Below are 27,344 nucleotides of genomic sequence, written 5' to 3' on the forward strand. Positions count from 1 at the left end.
AGAGATCTCTCATCTACAAAATTAAAGAAAAATATCATTACACTCGAAAAATAGTTTCACTTTTTATTGAGATCATTTTGTAAAAAAATAATGATGTAAGTATCAAAAATATTAAAAGAAAAGGAATTTACAAAAGGACACACAACCCAAAAAACCACAGCTATTGAATCAAAGTTAGGCCTTTAGTCAAATCCGGTAGTTATAATAGGAATACATACATAAGTTATAATATGTAAATACATTTCAACATTATTTGCACGACGGAGTAGCTCAATACAATAATTAGAAATACCAAAATAACCGTAAATTTAAAATAGGTGACTATTTTTAGTAATTTCTAAAACTTGATACACTTTATTATTACAATAAAGCCTCTAGCACAAAGAAAAATAAAGATATTTTTGATCCACATATTGCTCTCAAGTGCCTAATTTTTCATTGATTTTATCAATCAATTCGTACTTTTAATAAAACCCATCATACTTTATATTAAAAAAAAAAAAAAAAAAAAAATCAATTCGTCACTCTACTATTGTCGACGAAAGAAAGAGACGAAACACGATAACTACTCAATCGTGCAAATACAATTCGAAAATATCTAACGCGACCCGTGTCACAAGGATAACTAGTGCGTTCATTGATTAGAAAATCAATTCCTCTAAGTTTTATTAGATAAGAACAAGAAAGTTACACCTTATGGCTCTAGTTATAAAGTCCAGGTCTGACCTTGAGGTTAGCGTTTACTTCTTTCCCGGCTTCTTGCTGCGTCCTTGCTTGATGACCTGTACCAGTTTGACCTTCTGCGCTTCGGAGCTGCTCATGAATTCTTCTATCATCTAGAGAAGAAAAGAGTTGTAAGAAATAGGAACTCCAGCCGTAGCCTAGTGGCTGTAGGAATGATACTCAAGCCATAATCTAGTAAGTATAGGGGTGTAAGCATTTTCGCTCAGACAGCACGGCTGAGTTGGCTACAAAGCCTTACTGCGACTTTTACAATACCACTCTATCCGTATGCCACTTCAGCCGTAGTCTTGTAGATAGATAAAAAAAAAGTATATAAGTAGTATATCCGTTAAGCTTAGCACCCATAACACAAGCATTAAGTTGCTTACTTTGGGGCTAGCTGGCGCTGTGTGAAATTGTCCAAAGATTAATTTATTTTATTTATTTATACCTGTAGGGAGACCAGTGGTATCATACCACACTAGCCGTACTATAGTGCTGCTACTTCAGCCGTAGTCTAGTAGGTACCTAGCCATAGCCTCGTAGCTGTAGGAATGCCACTCCAAACGTAGCATCGTAGCCATAGGAATGACACTCCTGAGGGCCTAGTGCGAGTTTTTTTTCAAAAAATGACATTAAATGTATGACGGATTGTACAGAACTTTCAAAAACTAAAATTTTCATACATTTTTTAAACGTTTGATGTCAACTCACACTAAGCCCACTGTCTTAGCCTAGTAGCTGTAGGTATACTACTCCAGCCGTAGCTTAGTAGCTGTTGGGTTGACACTCTAGCCGTAGCCTCGTAGCTTTAGGAATGCCACTCCAACCGTAGCATAGTATTTGTAGGTACGCTCCTGCATCCGTAGCTGTAGGAATGACACTCCAGCCGTAGCCTCGTAGCCGTAGGGATGCGACTCTAGCCGTAGCCTAGGGGCAATGATATAGAATAGACACAGTATTTATTTAGTTAGCTTACCTCAGTGCTAAGCTCGGCTACTATGGCCGCTGCCGCCGAGGGTCTGTCAGACAGCGCAGCTAGTTGGCAGCAAAGCCTTTCTGTGTGTCTTGGACACTAGCCAGTTGATCCTAGGATCTTATCTAAATCTAGTCTCCGTAGGGATAACACTTCAGTCTTCAGCCGTAGTCTAATAGGTACCTGTAGGGATACTCATTAGCCGTAGCCTAGTAGCTGTAGGGATGTCACTCAGCCGTAACCTAGGTATGCTACTCTAGCCGTGGCCTAGGGGCAATGATATAGACACAGTATTTATTCAGTTAGCTTACCTCAGTGGGTCTATCAGAGAGCGTAGCTAGCGTCGGCAGCAGAGCCTTGCTATGTGTCTTAAATACTACACAATTACAGTTTATCAAGCTTAGAGTAATCTCTGCATAGATGATACTCCAGGCGTAGCCTATCCTTATGGAAGTCTGTGTAGGGATGCCACACTAGAAGTAGCCTGTACCTGCTGTAGGAATGAATGTAGACTCAGTAACTTACCTCAGTGCTAAGCTCGGCCGCTATAGCCGCTGCAGCCGATGGTCTGTCAGACAGCGCAGCCAGTGTGGGTAGTAGGGCTTTGCTATGTGTTTTGGACACTAGCCAGTTGATCAAGCTTAGAGAAATATCTGCATGTAATACTTCAGTTATTGTGGGGAGCCTTAAGGATGTCTCTGTAGGGATGCCACACTAGCAGTAGCATCTTACCTGTAGGAAACCTTAATATAGCCGTAACCTAGTACCTGTAGGAATGTCTATAGCCTGTAGGAATGAATGTAGACTCAGTAACTTACCTCAGTGCTAAGCTCGGCTGCTATGGCCGCGGCAGCCGAAGGTCTGTCAGACAGCGCAGCCAGTGTGGGTAGTAGGGCTTTGCTGTGTGTCTTGGACACTAGCCAGTTGATCCTAGGTTCTTATCTAAATTTTGTCTCTATAGGGATAACACTTCAGCCGTAGTCTAGTAGATACCTGTAGGGATACTCTCTAGTTGTAGCCTAGTAGCTGTAGGGATGTCGTTCAGCCGTAACCTAGGTATGCCACTCTAGCCGTAGCCTAGTAGCTGTAGGAATGTTATTCCAGCCGTAACCTAGGAATGTCATTTCAGCCGTAACCTAGGTATGCCACTCTAGCCGTAGCCTAGGGGCAATGATATAGACACAGTATTTATTTAGTTAGCTTACCTCAGTGCTAAGCTCGGCTGCTATGGCCGCGGCAGCCGAAGGTCTGTCAGACAACGCAGCTAGTGTCGGTAGTAGGGCTTTGCTGTGTGTCTTGGACACTAGCCAGTTGGCTGGAAGCGTGCAGAGAGTCTTGATCACGCTCCAGCCTTCGAGGATTGTCTCCTGCAAATAATAGCCTAATTTAATATTTGTAACAGGTATTAACGCGAACCGCGGTTAGGTAAATATTACCTCTCTTTGCCTGACGTTTCGAAACATTAATCTTATTGTGACAAGTTAGGGGGCGTCCATAAATTACGTGAGACAATTTTGGCCATTTTTCAACCCCCCCGCCCCCCTTGGTGAGATTTGGTGAGATTTTGCCTGACCCCCTCCCCCACCCCCCTAATCTCACGTGATATTTAATAAAATGCCTATTTTGCAATGTCTATGCTTCGAGTCTATTAGATTTATATGAAAAAATCAGTAACCCAGTGTCGTGCCACGCGCAGTGCAGGGTTCCGTAGCTTCCCGTCGTTTAGTAAGACAAGCAATTGCTTCAACCTAGGACCAGTTTTTTAATTCATAGTTAAAATAACTAATTGTTAAATTTTGCTACTAATGGTTAAACATTAATAAAATGTAAACTAATAGTTAAAAAATGTAGTAAAAGTCAAGTTAAACATTGTTATAAAAACATTTTTTTTCTGTTATTTAACCACTTGTCATTTGACATCTGTCAAATTTGACTATTGGTTACTTTAACTACGAATACATAATATTTTCATACGTATGTAATGTCATTTTTTAGGGTTCCGTAGTCATGACAAGGAACCCTTATAGTTTCGATATGTCTGTCTGTCTGTCCGAGGTTTCGCTTGGAAACTATTGGCACTGGGGAGCTGTAATTTTGTGAAGGTATGTATATTAATCACGCCGACAAAACGGTAAAATAAAATTTTGAAAAAAAAAATTTTCCAGGGTAGCTCCCCTGCATGTAAAGTGGGGATGAATTTTTTCAAGGAAAACTATAACGGTTAAGATACATTACTTAGTTTAAGAGTAATAGTCATTTGAACATATTGTATTATACAATTTCTTAACCAGTAAAAATTCCTTAGAAGAAAATATGAAAAGTGACTTTAGATAAAGTAATTGCTTGCTTCTGAAATATATTGTGGTAACGACAGACAACTACGGAACTCTACACTGCGCGTGGCACGACACGCACTTGGCCAATTTTTTACGCAATAGCGATGCCGATGACGTTTTTCTTTAATTTCGAATTTTCTTAATTTCGACATTTATTCTGCATCTTTAGTGTTCACAAATGCAGATGGATGCATTTTTAGTTTAATTTGATTAGACGGTTTAGAATAAATTGTCATTATCATCATAAAAACAAATTTTTTTTTACTTCAATAACCCAGTTTTCTGGCAATTTTACTCTATTTCTTGCGGGATTTTTTTTTCCAAATTACGTGATATTTTCCGAGACCCCCCCTCTCCCCCACGTGAGATTTAGTGAGGTTTTCGTTGACCCCCTCCCTCCCCTAAAAGTCTCACGTAATTTATGGACGCCCCCTTACTGGACACCACTATGATTAAGAAAGAAAGAAAGAAAAATACATTGATTAATGTAACGATTAGAGTAGGCGCACACCGTTGATTTTTCGTCGGCCGATAGTTTAGTCGGGCAGTTGATCGGTATGGGCATGTATGGGAGTGCGCACACTACGCCGATTCGATTTGGTCGATTCTTCATACAATTTAAAATCGGGCACAACTTAACAGTTATGCTTGTTTCATGAGTTGAGTGGTTCGAACCAGCGTTCCTCGGATCTCAAGTCAGTCAGTCCGTCACCTTCAACATCAGTCTGTTGTCGCCTACATTAACTTAAAGGTAAGAAAGAAGTACGTATACTACTACCATTTTATGTATGTTCTTACGAAAGGTAAAATAAGTTAAAATGTACGAAATTTGGTTCGTGAAAGGGACACACAACATATCATAGAGCGGCTCGTTGTTCTGTTACAAGTAAATGCTCGAGTCTTATACTCACCTTAAAGGCTCGTATTCTCAAACAACGTTCAAAACTTGATGGAAACTTAAACCAAGATCAAGCTGCGATTGGTTTAACTTAGGTAATCACAGGCCTGAATCTATTTTCAGTGTACATTTATAGCTGATTGCCGTTTTGAAACACTCAGCCAGAACCGCATTAACAGATAAAAATAGCATAATTATAACCTTTAACTTAATATCCAGATTAAAAACCTATTAAAAAGTTAACAGTTAATTTGTTCCTCACCCCATTTCACGTGCAACTCAAAACTTCAAATTCAAGCAATAAATTGCATTTCCCAAATTAGAGCACCTGCTTCCAACATCTCATTACAAATTAATATCTTCCAAAAGCCAAGTCAAGCTTGGCCAAGTACGGCTAAGTTGTTGGCGCATGTGTTGCGAGCGCGCGTCCTTATCAATTATTAGCGGCAAAAAAGCAATGTCCATACTTCATGGTAACGGCCGTGACGTAATGGAGTGTGATGCAGTGGGTGCACTTAAAACAATAGTAATAGTATAGTGCATGAAACTGTTTATTTATTTATTTGCATTAACATATTCAGCACATACAAACATAGGTACATGCAGTTTAGATAAGTAGCTGCACCAACTGACATCGTGGGAGTATTTGAATTGTTTTTCAGGTTTTCTTCGATTTTTTTTAGAATCTTGCTTTCATGTTCATCACTCTGAACTTTATTTGCTTTTTCTTTTTTCAAATAATCAGATCGAGTCAAGCCTGCGATGTCCAAACCAAACGGAACTCGCAAGAAGTTATTTTTCAATTCGTATACCCCACTTAGAATCCGAACCCCGGTCCCAATCATCATCGTTATCATTTCAGCCACAGGACGTCCACTCCTGAACATAGGCCTCCCCCAAATGACATCCACATCGCCCGGTTGGTAGCGGCTCAAGAGTCAAACTCTCTCAGAACCACAGAGGCGTCAATAGTCCAACTGGGCCTACTGAATTAATGTATGGTATACCGCAGCTGGATAGTGGCCGTCCAGGAGGCGACACCTGTGCCCGTGGGAACTTGCTACTTAAAACATTGTGCCTTTGTTGAATTTATGACACAGTTTACTAGTTTGGTATGTTAATTAATAAAGTCAATTGTAATTTGTAAACATTTTAGCGCTCTCTTTCTCGTTCTATCTCACTTTACGTTTACGTCTTTAAGCGAAACAAAAACGAGTAATAAAAATGCTTCGTATAGTGCAATCCATTATATACTTCTGGGTTATGTTTTATTATTATTGGCTGTCATCGATAAGAAACATCATAATTAAGCAAAACATGAGTTCCTCCAGCTAGAATTCAGTGGTTCTTAACCGGTGGTCCGCGGACCACTGGTGGTCCCTGGAGGCATTCCAAGTGGTCCACGAAGTGCACTTGCACACCTTGGTCAAAACCACTTTTAACTGATTTTTGCTGTCAAACTGGTTTACTTTTGACCGATTATGATTATGGGGTGGTCCCTGACAAGACAGAAATTTGGTAAAATCGTCCCTCATGACTTAAAGGTTAAGAACCACTGAGCTAGATAAAGTGATAATTGAACATAGATTTCATACGGAAATTGTAAAATTCTAGCAAAGCTATAATACAAGACAATCGCCAATTTAACATTGTCTTCAGCCACAAGTATCTTTCCTTACCACCTAGGGTGTAACAAGCTATATCCATTTAAGTTTAGATATTATAAAGCAAGGTGCAAATCCTCTGTATCCGTAGTCTCCGCTCCGTAGCTCGAAGTTTAATCCCGCACCTAGTTACCAACTTTATCCCGTCTTGTAGTTGAAATAAGGTGTTGGGTTTGAGTTATACTGAAACAAGCTCGTGGAAATAAGTTCCTCCTGTGTATTCTACCTTTCTCTATCAAACTACAAAGCTTATGTAAGTGCAAGTCCGCGTTATACTATATACTTACGAGCAAAAGTATGGAATCACCCACTTGTGTTTTGTTCCCAACGATCTGAAGAACTCAATGACTTATCTATGCATCTATGGTATCAAGATAAAGTTTGTAATGTAACCTTTAAACTGGTACCATTTTTAATTTAATCTTCATAGTCGTTTAGCTACAACGATTACCCAAAACGAATGGGGTAATTTCATACTTTTGCTCGCGAGTGTAGTTTCCACCAATGCGGAGTAAAGAAGTGTGTTGAATAACCAATCAGATTTCATTATTTCCACTTCTCGTCGCCGTTCCGCACAGTTTCGCTCCGCTTCGGTGGAAACCAAGCCTCAGAGCATAGTCACATCCTTTTTGCCACACTAACAGCCGGTCCGTATGGACATTTTGACACTTGCACATTCCAACCGTTGAGCGTTTTTTCGCATTGACTACCCACTCCCAGAATGGTCACATCTTATAGATCGTTTCATCCACGAAGACGCGCCCCACCATTCTTCCGCTAAAGTTTGAATGTTATCGGTAGACGCTAGATTATCCATGAGTGCCCCACCAATTTTTGGTCGAGGGAAGCGCGGGGTGCGGGGAGTTTGATCCGAGCAATCCCAGCGTACCGTGTGGTGACGGCAGAGTAGAATACATTTGTCACCAACCCCTACTCTTCCCACGGATGTCGTAAGAGGCGACTTAGGGACTACACATCAAACATAGAACGAGCAGCAGCGCTCTCTGAAAAACATCAATCTTTTAAACTGCGATCTCCAACCCGCCTGCCAAGCGTGGGGATTATGGCAAAACCCTCCACTATAGTGGAGGTTCATAGTCCAGTAGTGGACTGTAAAGGGCTGTTGATGATGATGAATCCGAGCGTCATTATTGTAGTGTGCGTGTGCACTCATGGATGATTTAGCGTGTACCGATAACACTCAAACATTAGCGGAAGAATGGTGAGGCGCGACTTCGTGAATAAAACTATCATAGTGTAAAGAGCAGGGCTTCTTTATTCTAAAATTATAGGCGCTGATGAATTTCACAATTTTTATTGACGACTTTCAAGTAATAGCACATTACACGTTTGTTGCAGACACACAAGCAAGAAAAGCAAGAAGTTTTTAGTTGCTAGAGTAAAAAAATAAACATGTTTATTCGATGTTGCCAACACATAGTCTGCGAAGACATTAGCGATATACTCGTGGTGATCTCTAGTATATTCAATATCTTTGGTCCCACGCTTAAGTAAACTTTGTAGCAAAGGTCAAGTGAACAAACCGTGTATACTAATAAGCATTTGTAAACACGTGTCCAACACAGGTGCAGCCCGCATGAGAAAACGAAACGGTCAGCTAGAGGATGCGACTTTAATTGCTCGTGGTGGGCATAATAAGTTTCACTTGAGAAATACACGTAGATAATGTTATTGAAATAGCTAATAAATGACGGTTTGATTAAAATTCCTTAGACGATATGGGTAATATCACATGACATGTATAGTGTGTGAAAGAACCTTGTAAGTGTTTTATTGATTGTCAATTTACCTAAAAACACTTTTGTATACTGTACTGTACAAAATACTTTTATGACGGCTTTGGCTTGAGATTGATATAGCAACCTGGCCTTAGTCTACATATTTGATATTAGATAGAAATATAGTCATGACTACGAATTAAGAGTTCGTGTTAATATTTCTAGTTACCTGCAGTTGTGGGTTGTTGACCACCACGAACCCGACGAGGACTATGAGGTCCAACACCATCGTTTCGGACAGAGTCTGGTCTAGCCGCTGGTTGCTTAGATCTGTAGGGAAAAAGGTATGATGTAAAGCTGCTTTGTTATCTTATCTTATAAATAAAGTTTTCCTTATCTTATCTTAACCGCATCAGACCGTCCCATTCCCATTTCATCACGAACTCAAAAATGGACCCATTCGCATTAGATTTAGGTCTCATTTGTAATCTGTCACATTCGCAAAATAGTCACAATCAGATAAAAGCTAAAGCCAAAAATTTTTGAAATAATAGTTCAAATTGTAGGTTAAAAATTCTAAACAACTTTTATCAATGGTAATTGTTTTCTTCCCGTGGATGTCGTAAGAAGCGACTAAAGGAGAAAATGAGGAAGCTTCCCCAACCAGCTTAAGAAATGTGGATGTTGAAGCCAAACTAAAACCTACGTAAAACGGAACGCAGTAACGTCACGCAGTGGCGCTCTTATTGGCTACTTTTAAAATCGATAGCTGTCAAAATTTGAATTTATGCACAGATCTACGCAATACAACCTTTGAACCTGTAACTGCCTTTTTTCTGCTCATCATATTAAGCAACTGGAATCTTCAAATCACACACGGAACAGTGGACCAAATTCTCCTGTACCTGCAGTGCACTGGAGACTAAATGACCTGATGATGATGATGAATGTGGTGTACTCACGCAAAGCACTGGACCTAGGAGCCTCCTTGTCGCTGGGGGCGTGCTGAGACAGGAGCCGCGCCACCGCAGCCCTGAACTCCAGCGGCCAGCCTGCCTCACCAAACGCCTCCTGTAAACAAGCGTGGTTTTGAGTTTATATGCTCGTGGTGGAAGGATACTTACAGAGACTCGATTCAAAATAGCTTACCCTACGGTAGGATCCCTACCACCACATCGGTTGACAAGTTAATAATGCTGGCCCTCAAGCTATTATTACATATAGAGCTTAGACGACTGCAAAAGAAGTTTCATTGGATTGTTGCATTTAGGTAATACCCCACTTATACTAAGTTAAGTACACACGAGCATAACAGAAGACAAATATACCAGAACAGAAACCGTGTAAATAACAAAGCAAACATTGCATTAAAAAGAACTTCAAATTGTTCACATTAACCAAAACAAAATAAAAATCGTCTAATTAATCACTCACACGCAGGAGAACCAAAGTAACCGAAATAGCTCGCAGAATTGCTGAAATCAAGTGGCAGTGGGCGGGGCACATAGCTCGTAGGAACGATGGCCGTTGGGACAGGAGAGTTCTCGAGTAGCGACCACGGGCTGGAAGACGTAGCGTGGGCAGGCCTCCCACTAGGTGGACCGACGATCTGGTAAAGGTCGCGGGAAGAGCCTGGATGCGGGCAGCGCAGGACCGTTAATTGTGGAAAACCTTGGGGGAGGCCTTTGTTCAGCAGTGGACGTCATTTGGCTGAAACGAACGAACGAATGAATCACTCACGGAACGTAACATGCTTGTAAAATATTATTTTTAATAATATCATTGCTTTAGTGGTTCAAGTCTTCAGTCAATCTCAGCAGAACTGTCTTCGTTTAACAGTAACTTCGTTTCCGAGATTTCGCAGGCAGGGGTGAACCAACCATCCACCACATCTTCAAGCCAAACGATCCTCCAACACGCACGTCTGAATTATTTGGCTCACGCACTTCCGCGGCGAATCACGGGGTCTCTTTACTTGCTAGCACGGATTTGGTAACGAAACATTTGCTGCGAGTCGGGTGACCACAACACGGGACTTAATATGACGTACGTTTAAATAAGCCAACAAACGATAACAACAATAAACAGGAAGTCAATGGTAATAGAGTCGATGATGCAAAACTTTAAAAATAAATTAAGTTAGCTTTTTGCATTACTTTTTCAAAATCTCACAATGTACGTTTAAAGTGCAGTAGCTCGTATTTTTACTCTACTAGTCACATGACTATGCACCTTTCAATTAATGACCTTCACTGGTTTACGGTCAAAATGTAGATCTTAGCCACGTAGGGATCAAAGGCGTTGGTATTAGTTCCCTACTTTCCTCTAAATCATGACATCCCTAGCCGGTCACCAGTTTTCCAGAGTGGTCGAGCCGGGAAGCGTTTCATGAACCGTTCGATGTCGGATCTCGTGTTCAACAAATTCTTTTCCATTTATGATCTTTGGTGGTTTAGTTTTTCGTTTCGTTTCAGCCAAATGACGTCCACTGCTGGACAAAGGCCTAAAGGGGTTTAGTTTTTACTGACAATAAAATTAAGCTGGAGGTTCTGGCTACACAAAAGTCAAAGAGATGAGATCAGTCCCGTTCCCTACTTTTACCTACAACATGGTACCCCTAGTCGGTCATCTCAGTTTTCCGGAGTGGTCGTGCCGGCCAGAGTACGTGTCTCGCTTGACAGATGACCTCTAGAGGCATTTTGTGGACTGTCAGACGTCGGATTCGTGTCAGATTTCGTGTTCAACTTTTGGAAACTTTTTACACAATATCATTTTGCTGGAACTATTGTGGTTGTGGCGGAAATTCTGTTTGACGAAGTTTTATTTTGTAATAGTTTTGAGGCCGACTTTGAGTAGAGCAGAACAACATTTATTTGTTATTTTATTAGTAGCTCAAACTTATAATTAATTATGCTTTAAAACATATTATTAGAAGATTCTGTAGAGTCTAGTCGGCTTTAATATTCCTTACATAATTTTATATGCCTGCCTATACTATCTTTTAGTATTTATTACATGTATAATACATAAGTCACTTAAAAAAAGGCCACTGAGTAGGCCTGTAATTATGAAAGGACACCAGACTGAATTCAAAGTTAAAGATTTATCTAAGCTAGAGTTTTAATTTCAAGGTTTTGACATAAAATGTGTGCTTCCTTTATCTAGAATTCTAGACTCACCCTTTACAGTTTGTACTCAGTCAACAGACCCACACAATAATCTTCATTCATTCGATCCATCCATTCGGTCCCAAAACAAGCAAACATCGGACCCCAGTGCGCAGTGTTCAAACAATCAATCATACGCAATTAGGGGGCCTTAAAAACCGCATCTGCTAATAAACTTATAATTCTGTTTATACGAGCATGTCCATTATACTAGTGTTGTGTAGCATTCGTCCATTTATCGATAGGCCATTTGAGCAGAAGTAAATATAATTGTAATTTTCTGTTGGAGTAATAAAGACTCTTCCTATCCAATAAACTCTCTACTCTATCTTTTAAAGTAAAACATGCCCAGTAAATTATACTTATTATGGTTTCCTAACAGAATTGACACTGAATTTAACATCTATTAACTGTGAGATATTCAATATCTTTTGTAATGTAGCACATATTCTTGTTGCTTTTTTTTTAACAAAAATCATTAAATTAAATATTTTTTATTTAAAATGGCTGAAACATTTTTTGCTTTTAATTGAAGTAACATAATAGTTGTATTTTCAAGCTGCTCTTAAAACAAAGGACATCAAAATATTAATGTAGGTACTTATTCATTTTTTGCTTTTAATAAACAAACGCTAATGGAAACCTTTTAATGAAAGCTGAAACATATTTTGATGAAAAGAAAGATTTTAAAATATAATTCACATTGTTTCAGTAAAACTCAGTAAAACTCATTTATTTCTGTCAGTAGGCTTTAAAAAAGCACTTTCTCATTTTGAAATATGAATCTTTGAATTTATTGTACAGACGACAACACTTCAAGGTAAACACTGTAAACTTCTTATGTAATTGTAATAGGTGCAAAAAAAAATGTGAATTTTGTTGAATAGATACATACAGTGGAACATTAGAACCTGCAAATTTTTTTGGGTTAGTAGTAGTTTCGCAAAAAAATATTATTGAAGGGGGACGTTTCGCACATTCGTGCGAAGGAAAATCGTGCGAAACTACTACTAACCCATTTTTTAAGACGTTTAAAAATGATATTTGTTACAAACTACACAAGTCTAATGCCCGTTTTCACCACCAACCCCTGGTTTTTAAGTGACTCCTATGAAAACAAAATTCCTGTTATGTGTTACCATATGGGTCACTTGAAAATTAGATATTGATGGTGAAAACGGGCACTACTAATTTTCATCTTGCCATACCGTCGATAGCAGTCGTATGTCGTCTTTATAATAAAGATCACCTAATGTCTATCGATAAAAATCCAAAGCTACATACATCACTAACCTAACAGTATAAACACAATCTCTAAACCAACCCAGCAAGGTCTAAAATTCCACAAGCTTATTATCTAGTCCCATGGGAGGCCAATTATGAACGCCATAAAACGGGATGCAGACATCAAACTCGGAGCGGGAATCGAACCCGCGCCTCTGGGAGCGAATGTTTGCGGAGGCGTTGTGGTTATTACTTATTATTATTGATATGAAGATAATGGGAGGGTAGTGAAATTATTTATTTATAAATGATGACGTCAAATTGAATATTTATCTCGACTTTGCAAGCTGGTGGAGTGACGACTTACGAAAGGCAGCTACCGAACGTAATCTAACAACCGTATTCACAAACATTACTATGAGGTCTCACAGTGCCCGTGGACGCACATGGTCCTATTCATAGACAATACTTGAGTGGCGGAGTGACCCACACGAACCAATCACAGAGCTCTATTCAACGCTGTGCGTTCGATTTCTTAAGCAAGCATCGTTTGTGAATACGGGTGTTAGAAATCAAACATACCATTATGCGTAATTACATTATGCAATCCTATACAGGGTGGAAACGTTAAGTGTTCTCACTCGATTATTTCTAAACTATACAAGATATTGAAAAACTGGTAATTGATCCTGAAAGTGCTTCATGAGCTCTTTCAAACGGTACATTGAATTTTTAGATAGATCCAGTTTATTCTGTAACCTATTATTGATACCATTGGATAGAGCTTGTGAAGCACTTTTAGAATCAGTAATCAGTTTTACGATATAATGTGTAGTTTTTAAAATAATGTGACGTTACCAAATGTACGGAAGCTGGAAACATTGAATTTTCGGATAGATCCAGTTTATTCTGTAACCTATTATTAATACCGTTTGATAGAGCTCATGAAGCACTTTCAGGACCAGTAACTAGTTTATTGATATCTTGTATAGTTTAGAAATAATCGAGTGAGATCACTTATCGTTTCACCCTGTATAAAGACTAGAAAAAATCAGTGATAGTACGGAACCCTTTGCACCACTCGCGCTTGACCGGTTTTTTCTTTGCACCCAGTCACACAACTCACACAGTCCGTATATACAAAAGTCCGTCTGTGTCAAACGGGAAAAGTCGGGATGAGCCGGCGTCGGCTAATATGGCTGCTGTGTGCCGCGCAAATATATTAGGGGATGGGATACCATTCGCGGTCAGGGCTGGCAGATTATAGAAATACTAGCTTTTGCCCGCGGCTTCACCCGCGTGAATTTAATTTGTCACAGATCGTCATAAATTATAGCCTATGTTATTCTGGGTTACAAACAATAATACTGTAAAGTTTCATCAAAATCCGTTTAGTACTTTTTGCGTGAAAGAGTAACAAACATCCATCCAGACATCCAAACTTTCGCATTTATAATATTAGCAGGATCATCATCATTTCAGTCAAAGGACGCGTCCCCCTCAAGATTTCCACAATGATCGGTCCTGCGCTGCCAGCATCCAGGTGCTTTCCGCGACCTTCACCAGATCGTCGGTCTGCCGAGTGGGAAGGCCTGCCCACATTTTCCTGGTCAGTGGTCGCCACTCAAGAACTTTTTTCACTCATTCATCGTTCATACAAGATGCGGGCTGCATTCACTTTGAACTGTCCATCCATCCAGTGTAACTAATCCTTCAGGATTCAGTTAGTGATAGCAGAACTACGTGATGCCTTGGCTGTGTTGATACTTAAGCGTTGGATACCAGTATACGCCACTTTGGTTTATATTATTACTAGCTTTTGCCCGCGGCTTCATCCGCGTGAAAGTTACACTTAGTTTGTCACAGATCGTTATAAATTATAGCCTATATGTTATTCTGGGTTATGAACAATAATACTGTTAAGTTTCATCAAAATCCGTTCAGTAGTTTTTGCGTGAAAGAGTAACAAACATCCACACAAACTTTCGCATTTATAATATTAGTAGGATGATGGAAAAGATGCCTCATGTTTTTTTACAAAATTCATTTTTTCAGACGTTTGTCAACCCTGTACAAGGTCCGGCGTGCAGCCAACATCTAGTATTCGTTCAATTTGGACACTCAGAGTGTTTGTTGCGTTTTTTCGACGTCGAGTGTACTCCCGTTGTTTGGTTTGCATTACGTTTGGAGTCTGCTTTGAAGTACAGTTGGTTGCGGAAATGCATTGCGTTGGCTTTAACAAATATTATGAAAATGTAATTGAAATTATTTTCAGTCCATATATCCGGGCCTTTTCAAGATGATACTGAATACTTACAGGGCAGATATGTACCATCCTAGACTGCATCTCACTTAACACCAGGTGCGATTTCGGTCAAATACCTGCCTTGTTAAGAATAAAAAGTGTCATGGAAAAGACCTAAGTACTGAACAAATATTTTGATTTTGAAGCTAACTCTGTCTGCTAAAGCTAAACCAATTTTGATGAAGTTTAGTAAGAGGACTTCAGCTACTTGAAAGTTGTTGTTGTTGGATATTGAAAGTACTACGCGTTTCATGATTTTTATAGCATACATTCCCAAATAAACTTGTTAATTCATAGTGTTTTTGTTCGGGGGAGAGCTTGTACAACAAAAGAAGCAGTAGCTAGAATCATTGCAAAAAATTATATTTAATAATGATGAAAATTCTAAAGCCGGTACACAATTACCATGTACATAAAACTGCATTTAATTACTTCACCCCTACCCCTCCCAGTGTATACAGTTAAAACAACAAACTGCAATGGATATCTACAAGATCGGCGCCGCAAACAACCATGGTCTCAAGTGGTTACATTAAACACTGCCACGTGGCACATCCCCCTTCAAACACAAGCAATACACAACACTACAGGTCTAGCGCTAAACTCACGTCATTCCGAAGGTGTTTTTGAGGACGTCAAACAGCGAGACTTCAGTGGGTCTAGACAAAGTGCACTTTTTGATCAAATCGAAAATCGAATCCGTCAAAACTCCATACAAAAAAAAAGCTTTTCGACCACTTTTCGACTGGTTTGCGATTAAAATGTGCACTTTGTCTAGACCCACAGATATGCTTTAGATTTGATTGTCACGTCATAATATGTCAATGTCACTCCTCCAGTCAAGTGACACTATAGTCTATTCAGCGTAAGAAAGTGATTATGACACTTCTATTTAGTGAGGCGCTTCTTTTAAACCTAATCGATATTTTTTAGAATCGAGAATATTTTCTTAAGAAATCTAATCGACTTTTTATTTGTTTGATTTTTAATTTTATCTACGAAAAATCAAAATTATATCTACGAATTTTAATTATCTGGATATGGAATAAACGTTATTACACAACAAATCACAAATAATTAAATATTATGCATTTTATTCTATAAAAACAACAAATAACAATGACAAACAACTCTTAGAGAAATCGCATAAAACACAACCGGCCATACAAGGCAAACGCACACGTACTGACTGACCTTTAACCTGCCTGAAAGAATAATTTTGATTCGATGGTGAGATGACCACCATACCGATTATTGATTGGTTGCGATTGTTCTTGTCCATCCATATGAGCAAAAGTTTAACGCATTATGCATTTCATGTAATATTTTTTCACAAATTTTAATAAATAATAAACTAATAAGTATTTGAAATTCTTGTTTAGGTTAATTGAGAAAGATTAATAATTGTATTTTGGAAGGATAAAATCACAAAAAGTGATTGATTTTTACACCTCAATATTTTTATTCTTAGGAAGTTGGATTCATGAAACGAAATGTTTCATCTGTCTAAATCACCATCATAAGTTGAATGAACTATACCATACCTCACTCACCGACTGAGTTAGGCGCTAGAACTAAATATACACATCATCATCATCATCATTTCAGCCATAGGACGTCCACTGCTGAACATAGGCCTCCCCCAATGATTTCCACAAGGCCGGTTGGTAGCGGCCTGCATCCAGCGCCTTCCCGATACCTTTATGAGGTCGTCGGTCCACCTACATTGGTGGACGTTCCACGCTACGACGTAATATACACATACACCTTTATAAGTCGAAGGAAAGGAAAAATCAGGAATTTTGCTAACCGATTTCAAAAAATTCTTCTCAATTCGGTAGTATGTTAGTTGCCTCAGAACAACGTCAATTATGACGTCTGAAGGGGATCACAGACGTGGTGGTGATGACAGATAATCTAGCGAGATAGATATCTAAAATCATGGAGGAAAAAATGGATTCACAAAAAAAATATGCTTGATTCCGGGTAAAGCTCGCTTCCACCTTCGGCCTGATCATCACTTTTCACCAGGTGAAATGCAGGCAAAGACCTTCCTTATTTAAGATTAGTTTGAGGAAGTGTTTTGTTTCTGTTGTATTGTTTTTGTAATGTTCTTGCTGTGTCAATAAAGTTTTTCTATTTCTATTTTTCTACATGGTGTATTTATAAAACAGAGACGTATCTTGGCATTGTTAGTTACTGTCAGCTAATTCTAATTCTCCCGCACCCCACCATGATGGAAATGCAATAAAAACATTTATAATCCCGTCTTAATTTAAGTAAGACATCAGCATTATGCCGCGCGCCGTCTAAAGGGGGGCACACACGTGGTCGCGCACTCGATCCGCAGATAACAACGTTCGAGCACTCAGCGAATGTTTGCGAATGCTCTCGGACCGTGTGTACTCAGCACTTGAAACGGGCCGAATGGTAATTGAAGTTTTCATTTCGAGTTTTTGTTTTGTTTAAATATTACAATGAAAGTAATGAATGTTGAATCTAAACATTCGTATGGACGCATGAGTGGTGTATTTGATGATCATGACAAGTTGACTTTATACAAGGTGTAATTAAAAACAATGCAATCTAAAAGGGGTGATTCTAGTTCTCAAATGTCATAAACTTTTTGTAAGGGTAAATCTTTAAAAAAAAACTATTTTCCTTGCACCAACTGTAGCGGCTCGGGTGTGTTTTTATTAGCAAAAGTCTTTCAAACTCCATAAAATCACCGGTTAAAATTATAGTTACGGATAAAGTTAAGGAGATGTATCTCAGCTCAGAATTACATAGTAACCTAAAATCTTACGTAAGAAGTGTATGTTTTTGTTTATCAGTAGAAAAACATTTCACATGGTTTTCAAATGAGATTACTCCACAAAAAACACTTGATATAATACCAAAGCGTCACCAATCACCAATCTGTCACAGTTATCCGCATCACTCGATACGTCGACAGAGCGCCGGCAAATTGCCGCGACACGACACGCTCCTTCAGAGCACGAACATTTATCTAATAAGAAAATATTTGTTTCTGTCTTTACATTTCATTGATAAACAAAATACTTTATTTTATTGCGTTACCAAAATTTAAAGGTGAGTATAGACCATAGCATTTACTTGTAACAGAACAGCAAGCTGCTCTATGAAATATCTAGTTGTATCACCCTTTCACGAACCAAACGTCGTACTTTTTACCTGTATTGTACCATTCGCAAGAACGTTACATTACATAGAAATGCTCTAGTATATACTCACCTTAAAACTCTGTCACCATCTCAACCGTCACTACAGAAAACGAATTCCATTTATTTTTAATAATTTTTGGCCATGCTATCGAGAGAGATTGCGCAATGTTTTGACAACAATAGCCCCTTGTTACGTTGTCACAAGTGTCAAAAGACACAATTGATATGTCAATGGGTCACGTGATTCGGGTCGCACTGACCACTGACAGCTAATCAATGGCACTACATTATAGCAATTGAATAAAGGGTTACTTGGGTAGCAGGGTAACAAGATTTAAAATTTTGTGTGAGTAAGGCCCAGAACAGACGGTGAAACGCAACTGCAACGAAACTGCAACTGCTAGTTACTTTTGAGTTGCATTTAAGTTTCTGCCATAGCGTCCGTTGAGAGACCACACATGACGCGACCAGTTGAAACTTTCAGTTTCAGTTTCATTCATCAGAATCATCAGATAGTTGCAGTTTCGTTGCAGTTGCGTTTCACCGTCTGTTCTGGGCCTTAGAGTTTAAATTAAGACATTATTGTTTTGCTACATTTATGTAAAAACAAACTCATTGGTCTTAGATGATGGTATTGGATCGGAATAGATCTTTATTTTTACCTGACTGTGGTCTGTGCTATAATGAGAGTTATTTAACCCTACCACTGCTTCGAGACAATAAATGTGCCATGCTGAGAAGGAACAGCGCATGAAACTCGATCACTACTCTGTAATCTGTATACATACCTTTGTGATATAAAAAGCTAGTGTTCTTTCTTTTTTTTTCATAAAGCTGACCAAACACTAAGACATTCGCAAACACACTAACAGCTTAGAATAGCCACTAGCGCTCTTCATTTGTCCAAAAAAGGCAATTAAGTAAAGGAGATGTCTTACAATCTACACATATTCGTTGCAAATTCACACGTATTACAACTGCATAGAGTAGTTTACCTTGACGTGCGGTACAGAGTAAACAGGATCACATTCAGAGCGGTGGGCACTCAATTAGTGGAGTGTCATTACCGTGTGTGTGCGCAGGACAAACAAGGGTGGTACGCGTAAAGACGGTAGCCGGAAAACTTGCCCAAGATAATACGGTACAAAGAAAAAGATTCGGGTAATATGGTGGCAAATACAGAAAAAAAGATTCAGCGAGACTTGTCCTGCCCTGTCAAGCTACCAATTTGCTCTGAACGTAGCAGAACGTATTCGTGGTTAAGAAGAAAGTAACTGACTCTCAGTCAACCATAAGAAATAACTAATATCTCATCACCTCTAGCAATACCAGGCATAATTCCCTGAGAACGCTTTTCGACATAAAACTACACCGATTAAGCAGATGCGCAGTCTTCAGTGCTCACAATATAAAGGTTCAGTAAGAATATAATGGTCCAGCTACGCTAGAGCTCTCAACAGAAGGTCAATCCTCAGCCATTATCTCCTCATTTGATGGATCGGTCACAACATGAAAGTCAAGCTATTGTGACTGACCTGCACAATATGATGGTCCAGCTCCGCTAAAGCTCGCAACAGATGAGCAATTCTCGCAGCCCGTACGAAGCCGCCGCTACCATCGCCACCAATCTGCGCTCCATGTGCGAACAGCACGCAGAACATTACCAGTCTTCAGTACTAAGAATATCATGGTCCAGCTCCAACAGAATAGCAGTCACGGTGTTCCATTCACGCTAAAGAACTCAGCAAAAGGCTAGTCCTTAGTCCCATCCCAACACGATGGATGAAGCCCTTATAACAGAAGGCCTATTCTACTCTACTGACCTGCACAATATGATGGTCCAGCTCAGCCAGAGCCCGCAACAGATGAGCAGTCCTAGCCGCCCGTACGAAGCCGCCGCTACCATCGCCGCTGATCTGCGCTCCACGCATGAACAGCACGCAGAATATTACCAGTTCCCAGTACTAAGATTATAATCCAGCTCTAAACAGAAGAGCAGTTCTACTCTACACAATATGCAGTGACCCAGTTACGCTAGAGCTCTCAACAAATGGCTAGCCGTCCAGTCCTAAGAATGTAATGGTCCAGGTCCTAAAAGAATAGCAAGTCTATCTTACTGACCTGCACAATATGATGGTCCAGCTCAGCTAGAGCTCGCAATAGATGAGCAGTTCTGGCCGCCCGTACGAAGCCGCCGCTACCATCGCCGCCGATCTGCGCTCCACGAGCGAACAGCACGCATAAAATGAGCAGTTTTCAGACCTAAGGATGGTGGTCCATTTATGCCAAAGAACTCAGCAAAAGGCCTTAGTCCCAAGACGATGGATCAAACCGTTATTATAACAGAAGGCCTATTTTATTCGATCTGCGCTCCACGCGCGAAAAGCACGCAGAAAATGAGCAGTTTTCAGTACTAAGGATATAATGGTCCAGCTCCCAACAGAATAGCAGTCACGGTGGTCCTTTTACGCTACAGAACTCAACAAAAGGCTAGTCCTTAGTCCCTACACGATGGGTCAAGCCCTTATAACAGAAGGCCTGTTCTACTACACTGACCTGCACAATATGATGGTCCAATTCCGCCAAAGCCCTCAACAGATGAGCAGTCCTAGCCGCCCGTACGAAGTCGCCGCTGCCATCGCCGCCGATCTGCGCTCCACGAGCGAACAGCACGCATAAAATGAGCAGTTTTCAGACCTAAGGATGGTGGTCCATTTACGCTACAGAACTCAGCAAAAGGCCTTAGTCCCAAGACGATGGGTCAAGCCCTTAAAACAGTAGGCCTGTTCTGCTATACTAACCTGCACAATATGATGGTCCAGCTCCGCTAAAGCTCGCAACAGATGAGCAGTTCTCGCAGCCCGTACGAAGCCGCCGCTACCATCGCCGCCGATCAGCGCTCCACGAGCGAACAGCACGCAGTTTTCAGGCCTAAGAATGTAATGGTCCAGGTCCTAAGAATAGCAAGTCTATCTTACTGACCTGCACAATATGATGGTCCAGCTCAGCTAGAGCTCGCAATAGATGAGCAGTTCTGGCCGCCCGTACGAAGCCGCCGCTACCATCGCCGCCGATCTGCGCTCCACGCGCGAACAGCACGCAGAACTCCGCTCGGGAGCCACACATGCCGGTGCCGAGGGCGCAGCGGAGCGACTGGGTCGCTGATATGCGCTCGGAGCCCTGGGTAAAGACATTATGGATTCAAAAATCAAATAAAACCTTTGTTTATTTGTTAAAAAATCGTCTAATCTTGCTCTTTATCAACATCAGGTCATTGATTCTCCAATGCAGGAGAGGACGACCCTTTCCGATTGACCTGAGACACAAGACATGGGAATGCATGGAATGGGAGTGCTGGACGCAGGCCGCTACCAACCGGGTAACAAGGAAAGCATTGGGGGAGGCCTATGTTCAGATTCAGCAGTGGACGTCCTATGGCTGAGATGATGATGATGATGATGACATAGAAATTTGACCCACAGTCCACGCTGCCCAATCTGTTGGCTCATATTTACGCTCTTTGATATTTTTGACGTCATTTGGCTGAAACGAACGAATGATATTTGTCACCTATCAGCACGTTTTTATATTTGACAACTTCCAAGAAAAAGCGCCGCAACAAACTCAGCTACTATTAGATTACATGCTGCTTAAGGTCCTATGTCCCCTAGATGGGGCAGAGGGCGTCCAAAATCAGATTACATAACATAGCCACAAAATCGTTCGTTCTTTCATTTTAGCCAAATGACGTCCAGTGTTGGACAAAGGCCTTCCCCAAGGGTTTCCATAACCACCGGTCCTGCACTGCCCGCCACCAGGTACTTCCCGCGACCTTTACCAGATCGTCGGCCATCAAAGCCACAAAATACTGGCAAGAAATAAGAGCCGCACTCACCACATCGACGTCACAAGGGTGACACAGGTCGGCGCAGACGGTGAGCAGGGTTTGAATGCTCTCGCGCGCTTCGCCAGCTTTCTCAGCCTTGGTGATGCAGCCGCAGAGGCAGATGTAGCTGGAACAATAATGGTGAATCAACGTTCTGGTATTTTTGTTGCTAAATAGCACAGCTAAATAGCAAGGTGCTTCCACAGGGTTAAGCTTAATGTGCTATCATCTGTACTTATTTCAGGCGTTGAAGTAACTTTTGCAGTCTCAAATTTTTTTATTAATATAAGGTAGATGGATATTTTAGACGATCCTTGCAGTTAGTACCTTTCTTTGCAAAATGACATTTACTATGTAGCTTGATATACCGTCGTTTGTGATATACTTTGCGCCCTATTGTTTTGCTAATAGGTCTCTTTTTAGGAATTTTGCATAAAAAGTCTGATTTTGTAAACAAACTACCATTAGGTTTTATGTTCGTTACCAAACCTTTCAGGTAAAATTATTTAATTCATTTCAAGTTATTACATACTCTACACTTCTATCGTAAAATGTCCAAGGATATTCATTATTACATTCTGGGAAAAGCGTGAATAATAAGCATGTGTCCACCATCGTTTCATTATTTTTCTTGTCCATTTTCGGACAACGTGAGAGTAAACAGAAAGCAATTTGCCGCCAAAAATAAATCGCGCTAAAATTATACTGGGTTATAATTAAACCCTTACTTTTTTGGCTTTGGATTAAGCAATTCCTGGCAATTTTGGTTGTTTGTTTGGATAACAAATGGGTAATGTCCAGAAGTTAAAAGCTATCACAGCGCTCGCATTGGTATGAAATGAAAGGAAGATGAAATTATTGAAAAACACTTAATGGAGCTGTTTGCGTTGCAGCTTTGTAAATCGTAAACATGAAAGTGAAATGAAATTTAATTATTATCGTCCTTTTATTTCCTTTTTTGATTGTTATAACTTTATTTATTCGTCTATGATTTGTGCAATCTATGACTCTGTTAATGTAAGATCTTAATTTTGTGATTCAATAGTGATTGAGTTAAATCTATTTACTACATTATATCATTTATAAAGAAAATCAATGTTTGTTAAATAATTCCAGTTTTCAACAATTAATTTTGAGTTTATAGTTTTTTTTTATGTGACAGGAGGCAAACAAGCAGACGGTACGGATGGTACAGGAACCATGACAATTTAATAAGATTCAGACTCTCACAGTCAGCCTTATTTCACACTAAATACGAGTGACTTTTACATGGCACCTATAACTGAAGAGTTTACCGCGTAGGTAGATGACATGCTGATATTATAGAGCCCTGGACCAAGTAGCGTCCCCTGTTTGCGAGCAAATCCGGATGAAACACAAACACGGCTTGTTGACGCGGACCGACAAACAAATATTACGACATCGGTCGGGGACAACATACCATATAATGTGGATGGAATGTATTGTGTACCTATGTTTTGTAAATTCATACATATTAAGAATTCTGTAATGGATCAAGGACGATCCAGAGTGATAAAACGGAATCTTTAACTAATAAATAGACGAGAATTTAAATCCTATTTTCAAAGTCAAATTCATTGATAGCACAATACTTAAGAGACAATATAATTTTAAAGTAGCTACGACAAAGATTTTTCATGAAACGGCTGCGTAGTCTTTTCAGCGAATGAGTGCACAGCCCACTTTTTACCGATTTCAAACTTCCTTAAAATATCTTATTTTAAGCTTAATGAAAACTAAATGGCTGTAATGCCTCAAAGGGTAATGGTGTTAACTACTCAATTAGTTGTGAAAACTTTTTAAGGTTAATGTTTAACACAAATCGAACTATCTTAAAGTCTTTAGTAGGTTTAGTGAGCTGGGCAGATAACCTGTTATCGATATTTGACACGAAGTCGTGTAGTAATCGAATCAAAAATGAGGGGATCCCCAGGAATACATAGCTCGTAGAGATGATGGCTGTTGGGAAAGAAAAGTTCTCGAGTGGCGACCACGAGCCGGAAGACGTAGCGTGGGCAGGCCTCCCACTAGGTGGACCGACGATCTGGTAAAGGTCGCGGGAAGAACGTGGATGCGGTCAGCGTAGGACCGGTCGTTATGAATAGCGTTGGGGGAGGCCTTTATCCAGCAGTGGACGTCATTTGGCTTAAACGAACGAACGTGTAGCACTTTTGAAAGAAAACTCAAAAGCACACTAAAAGCTCTCCATAAACAATATCTCTGCATACTAAAACATTTTTCCCGAAAAATAAACTCCTCTCCCCAGATCCAATTACAATCCGTCCAAATATTTGTCCTGCTTTAAGCTGGAGCCACACCTATTTGTTGTGGCGTGTTTAGGTGCGTCAGTATCGGCATCTTATCGAAATGACTCATTTGATCAATGACACCTGAAATATGTTTTTAAAATAGATTTTACATTAAACTTTAGTCAATAATTAAAATAAAATCTATACCTTTTAATATCTCCCCAAATTTAATTTAAAAACATGAACATGATACAAATGAAACCACGAAATTACCATGTATTGGTCTAACTACCGAATTAACCAAAGTGGATGGAACACAGAATATTTTCTCGCTGTAAGTAGAAACCTTATTGAAAAGGACTATGCTTAGCCTAGTATGGAAAACAATTTAGTCTTCTTGTTGTGTCTACAACAACCTCATACAGTGTCAGCTCAAAACTCCGCTACATGAGTTGCGTTGTCAGTAGCATTCATTAAATCTTCCTGAGTGCAGTTGAAAACTTAGAGTGAATAGGTACCTTGCAAAGGTTGGACTGCTGGCACGTCAACACAAAGTACTGATATGAATCCAGCTTTATAGGGGAACCGAATGCGGCCAGTTCGCGCACGGATTGCTGACGAGACCACGGCTGGATAATTGGGATGAATCTTTGAGGGGTTGGGATTGAAACATCAATGGGGTTTATCCAACCATTAGATACTTCCCAAGAATGCTTTACGTGAAAAAAATCTCATTAATTTCAAAGAATCTTGTGTAGTTAAAAAATTAAGAAAACAACATTTCTAATACCTCTACAATTTATGAAGAAATATCAATCGATTTTTTTATGTTAATGACTATTTCAAAGAGGAACATAAAACCAATAATGACACATTATAATTTATTCAAAACCGCGTAATTACCCGAACCTTTTCTTTATCGGCGGCGTTCAAAAAAGGAAAACTCAAAAAACATGGCGCCCGATGGAACGTTAGGAATTCAAAATTGGAATTCGGATTACCGCCGTCTGATTGGTCACTCACGCATAACGTATCAAATACGAAATGACACTCTTCAATCTCTCCAACGGAAACTGAACTATGAGGAGCTACAGTTAAGGTACAATTTTCAAGTGTAGGTCTAATGATAATGGTCCAAGACATGGGAGACCTCCATGTGTCGCTGTGACGGGTCAAGATAACCTAATCTTAAATATTTCTTGGCCAGACTGGACGGAAAGGTCAGTAAGATACTGAGCCCGCGACATTTCAAACGTCTGGGAAGAATCGGACGGCTAAACTATAGATAAAGGCGACGTAATCGGGTTTTACAGGGTTTGGCGTAGTGAGGCGGGTCGTTACATTCCCTCTAATATGGTCGAGTGAAGCGATGGCTGGTTCACTCGTCATGTCTGTGAACAGGCGCTGCTTTCGGGGACTGGTCAATCCAAGTTATTCAAATTTATGTATGCGAGTCATTTCTACTAGTACCTTAATATGTAAGTCTAGATATTAGCACGTCACTACCTTGTTTAATATACCATGCAATCTTGTATACCCATTCTTATGATACACCATACAAGAATGCATGGTAAATTCAGTGAACTGCTCCTGAATCGAATGTACCTACTACTACTATTTCTATTTATTTATATTAACCGGCAGACAGTGGTGACTGAGTTTGTTGCGGCGCTTCTTCTCAGCACTTGCCAAATGTTGGTCTCGAAGCGCTGGTAGGGTAAAAAGATTATGAAACATGTAGAGGCTCCTTAAGAGCATATGACGATTTGTAAGAACTATTTATTAGTCTAAACAAATAAAGAAATTTTGACTTTGACTTTGACTTTGACTTTAAAAAATTGTTCTCAGACAAAAGGCTGTATAGTCACCACATCTGAGTACACATTCTTGTTGCAAACTACAACTGAATAAGGTGGTTCCTCGAAGGTAGGTAAAACGTTTCATCATTTCGTGTCGAAAAAGATAAAGCTGTTGAAAAATACATGAAAATTGTTTCAGTGGTTTATTATTAGAGGTTTAGACATAACAATAATGTGAACAGCATTATAATTGGAGCAGCCTTTCGACACTTTTAGGCAACTAAGAGAGGCAGTTTTTCTGTGGTTGAGGATTCCGGGTGAAATTCGCTGCTTCACCTTCAGTTCAGATTTCCCGTTATGGGTCAAAAAATACAGTTATAGCTACAAGACGAACTACTTTAACTACTTTTGAGGGCCTATTTACAACTACTTAGGATGTCACAGTGTTTACTCGTCTGTACAATTCTAATTAACTCATCTCATAGACAGTGGAGTTAAACTGTAAATCAGCGCAAACGCATTAAAAAAACGAAAATAAAACGCCGTGTACGGGCGAGGCGCCAATGATTCATCGCGTTCTAAATCCGAACGCGCTAATGGAAGCGCGAGCGCATCTGTGGCGCTGGTGTTGCCAGCGTTTTGAATACTTTTTGGTACACATGAAATGTAGTTTTTACAGTTAAATTGACAGCACATCAGCTGGATGCGAGCAGCGCAGGACCGGTCAAAAGTCAAGTCAATTTTTTTTTTATTTGTATAGAAACAAATCGTCAAATATTTTGCGCTTAAGGAGCCACTACATGTCTCATAATTTTTTTACCCTACCAGCGCTTCGAGACTAACATTTGGCAAGTGCTGAGAAGACGCGCCACAACAAACTCTGTCGCTGTGGAAATCCTTGGGACTTCCCAAGGATCTTTGTCAAGCAGTGATCGTCATTTGACTGAAACGAACGAACAGCACCTATTGCTACTATTAATGATACACACCCGTATTCACAAACGATGCTTGCTTGAGTGAAGCAGCAAATCAAACGTACAGCGTTGAATTGAGCTCTGTGATTGGTTCATGTATGACCCTGTGCGTCCACACGCACTGTAAGACCTCATAGTGATTTTTGTGAATACGGGCGACAGTGCCACCATCTCTTTTAATCATCTCACCTAAATAGA

At 39.9% G+C, this 27,344-nt stretch overlaps 2 protein-coding genes across 2 annotated transcripts in view; both read right to left on the bottom strand.

The window, feature by feature from the left end:
• Positions 1-517: 517 nt before the first annotated feature.
• LOC135083337 (uncharacterized) lies at positions 518-8,660 on the bottom strand. Its single transcript, XM_063978072.1, has 3 exons — positions 8,566-8,660; positions 2,905-3,066; positions 518-836 (listed from the first exon to the last, which is right to left on the bottom strand). The coding sequence occupies exons 1-3, from the start codon at positions 8,623-8,625 to the stop codon at positions 741-743; spliced, it is 318 nt and encodes a 105-aa protein (XP_063834142.1). The 5' UTR covers positions 8,626-8,660; the 3' UTR covers positions 518-740.
• A 12,488-nt stretch (positions 8,661-21,148) lies between these two features.
• LOC135083186 (227 kDa spindle- and centromere-associated protein) overlaps positions 21,149-27,344 on the bottom strand; it is a gene marked incomplete at its 5' end in the record, with an annotated part of 82,380 nt that continues 76,184 nt past the window's right edge. The window contains 2 exons of the mRNA XM_063977921.1: positions 21,149-21,397; positions 22,113-22,230. Coding sequence (XP_063833991.1) covers positions 21,149-21,397; positions 22,113-22,230 — 367 coding nt within the window. The remainder of the gene's footprint in view (positions 21,398-22,112; positions 22,231-27,344) is intronic.

This window comes from Ostrinia nubilalis, chromosome 23 (assembly GCF_963855985.1).
Source record: "Ostrinia nubilalis chromosome 23, ilOstNubi1.1, whole genome shotgun sequence".
NCBI lineage: Eukaryota > Metazoa > Arthropoda > Insecta > Lepidoptera > Crambidae > Ostrinia > Ostrinia nubilalis.

Coding starts and splice junctions, on each gene's coding strand:
- LOC135083337 (XM_063978072.1), bottom strand. CDS start 8,625: ATGGTGTTGGACCTCATAGTCCTCGTCGGGTTCGTGGTGGTCAACAAC. Junction 3,067..8,565: donor TCAACAACCCACAACTGCAG/GTAACTAGAAAT, acceptor TATTATTTGCAG/GAGACAATCCTCGAAGGCTG. Junction 837..2,904: donor CAGCCGAGCTTAGCACTGAG/GTAAGCTAACTA, acceptor TTTCTTCTCTAG/ATGATAGAAGAATTCATGAG.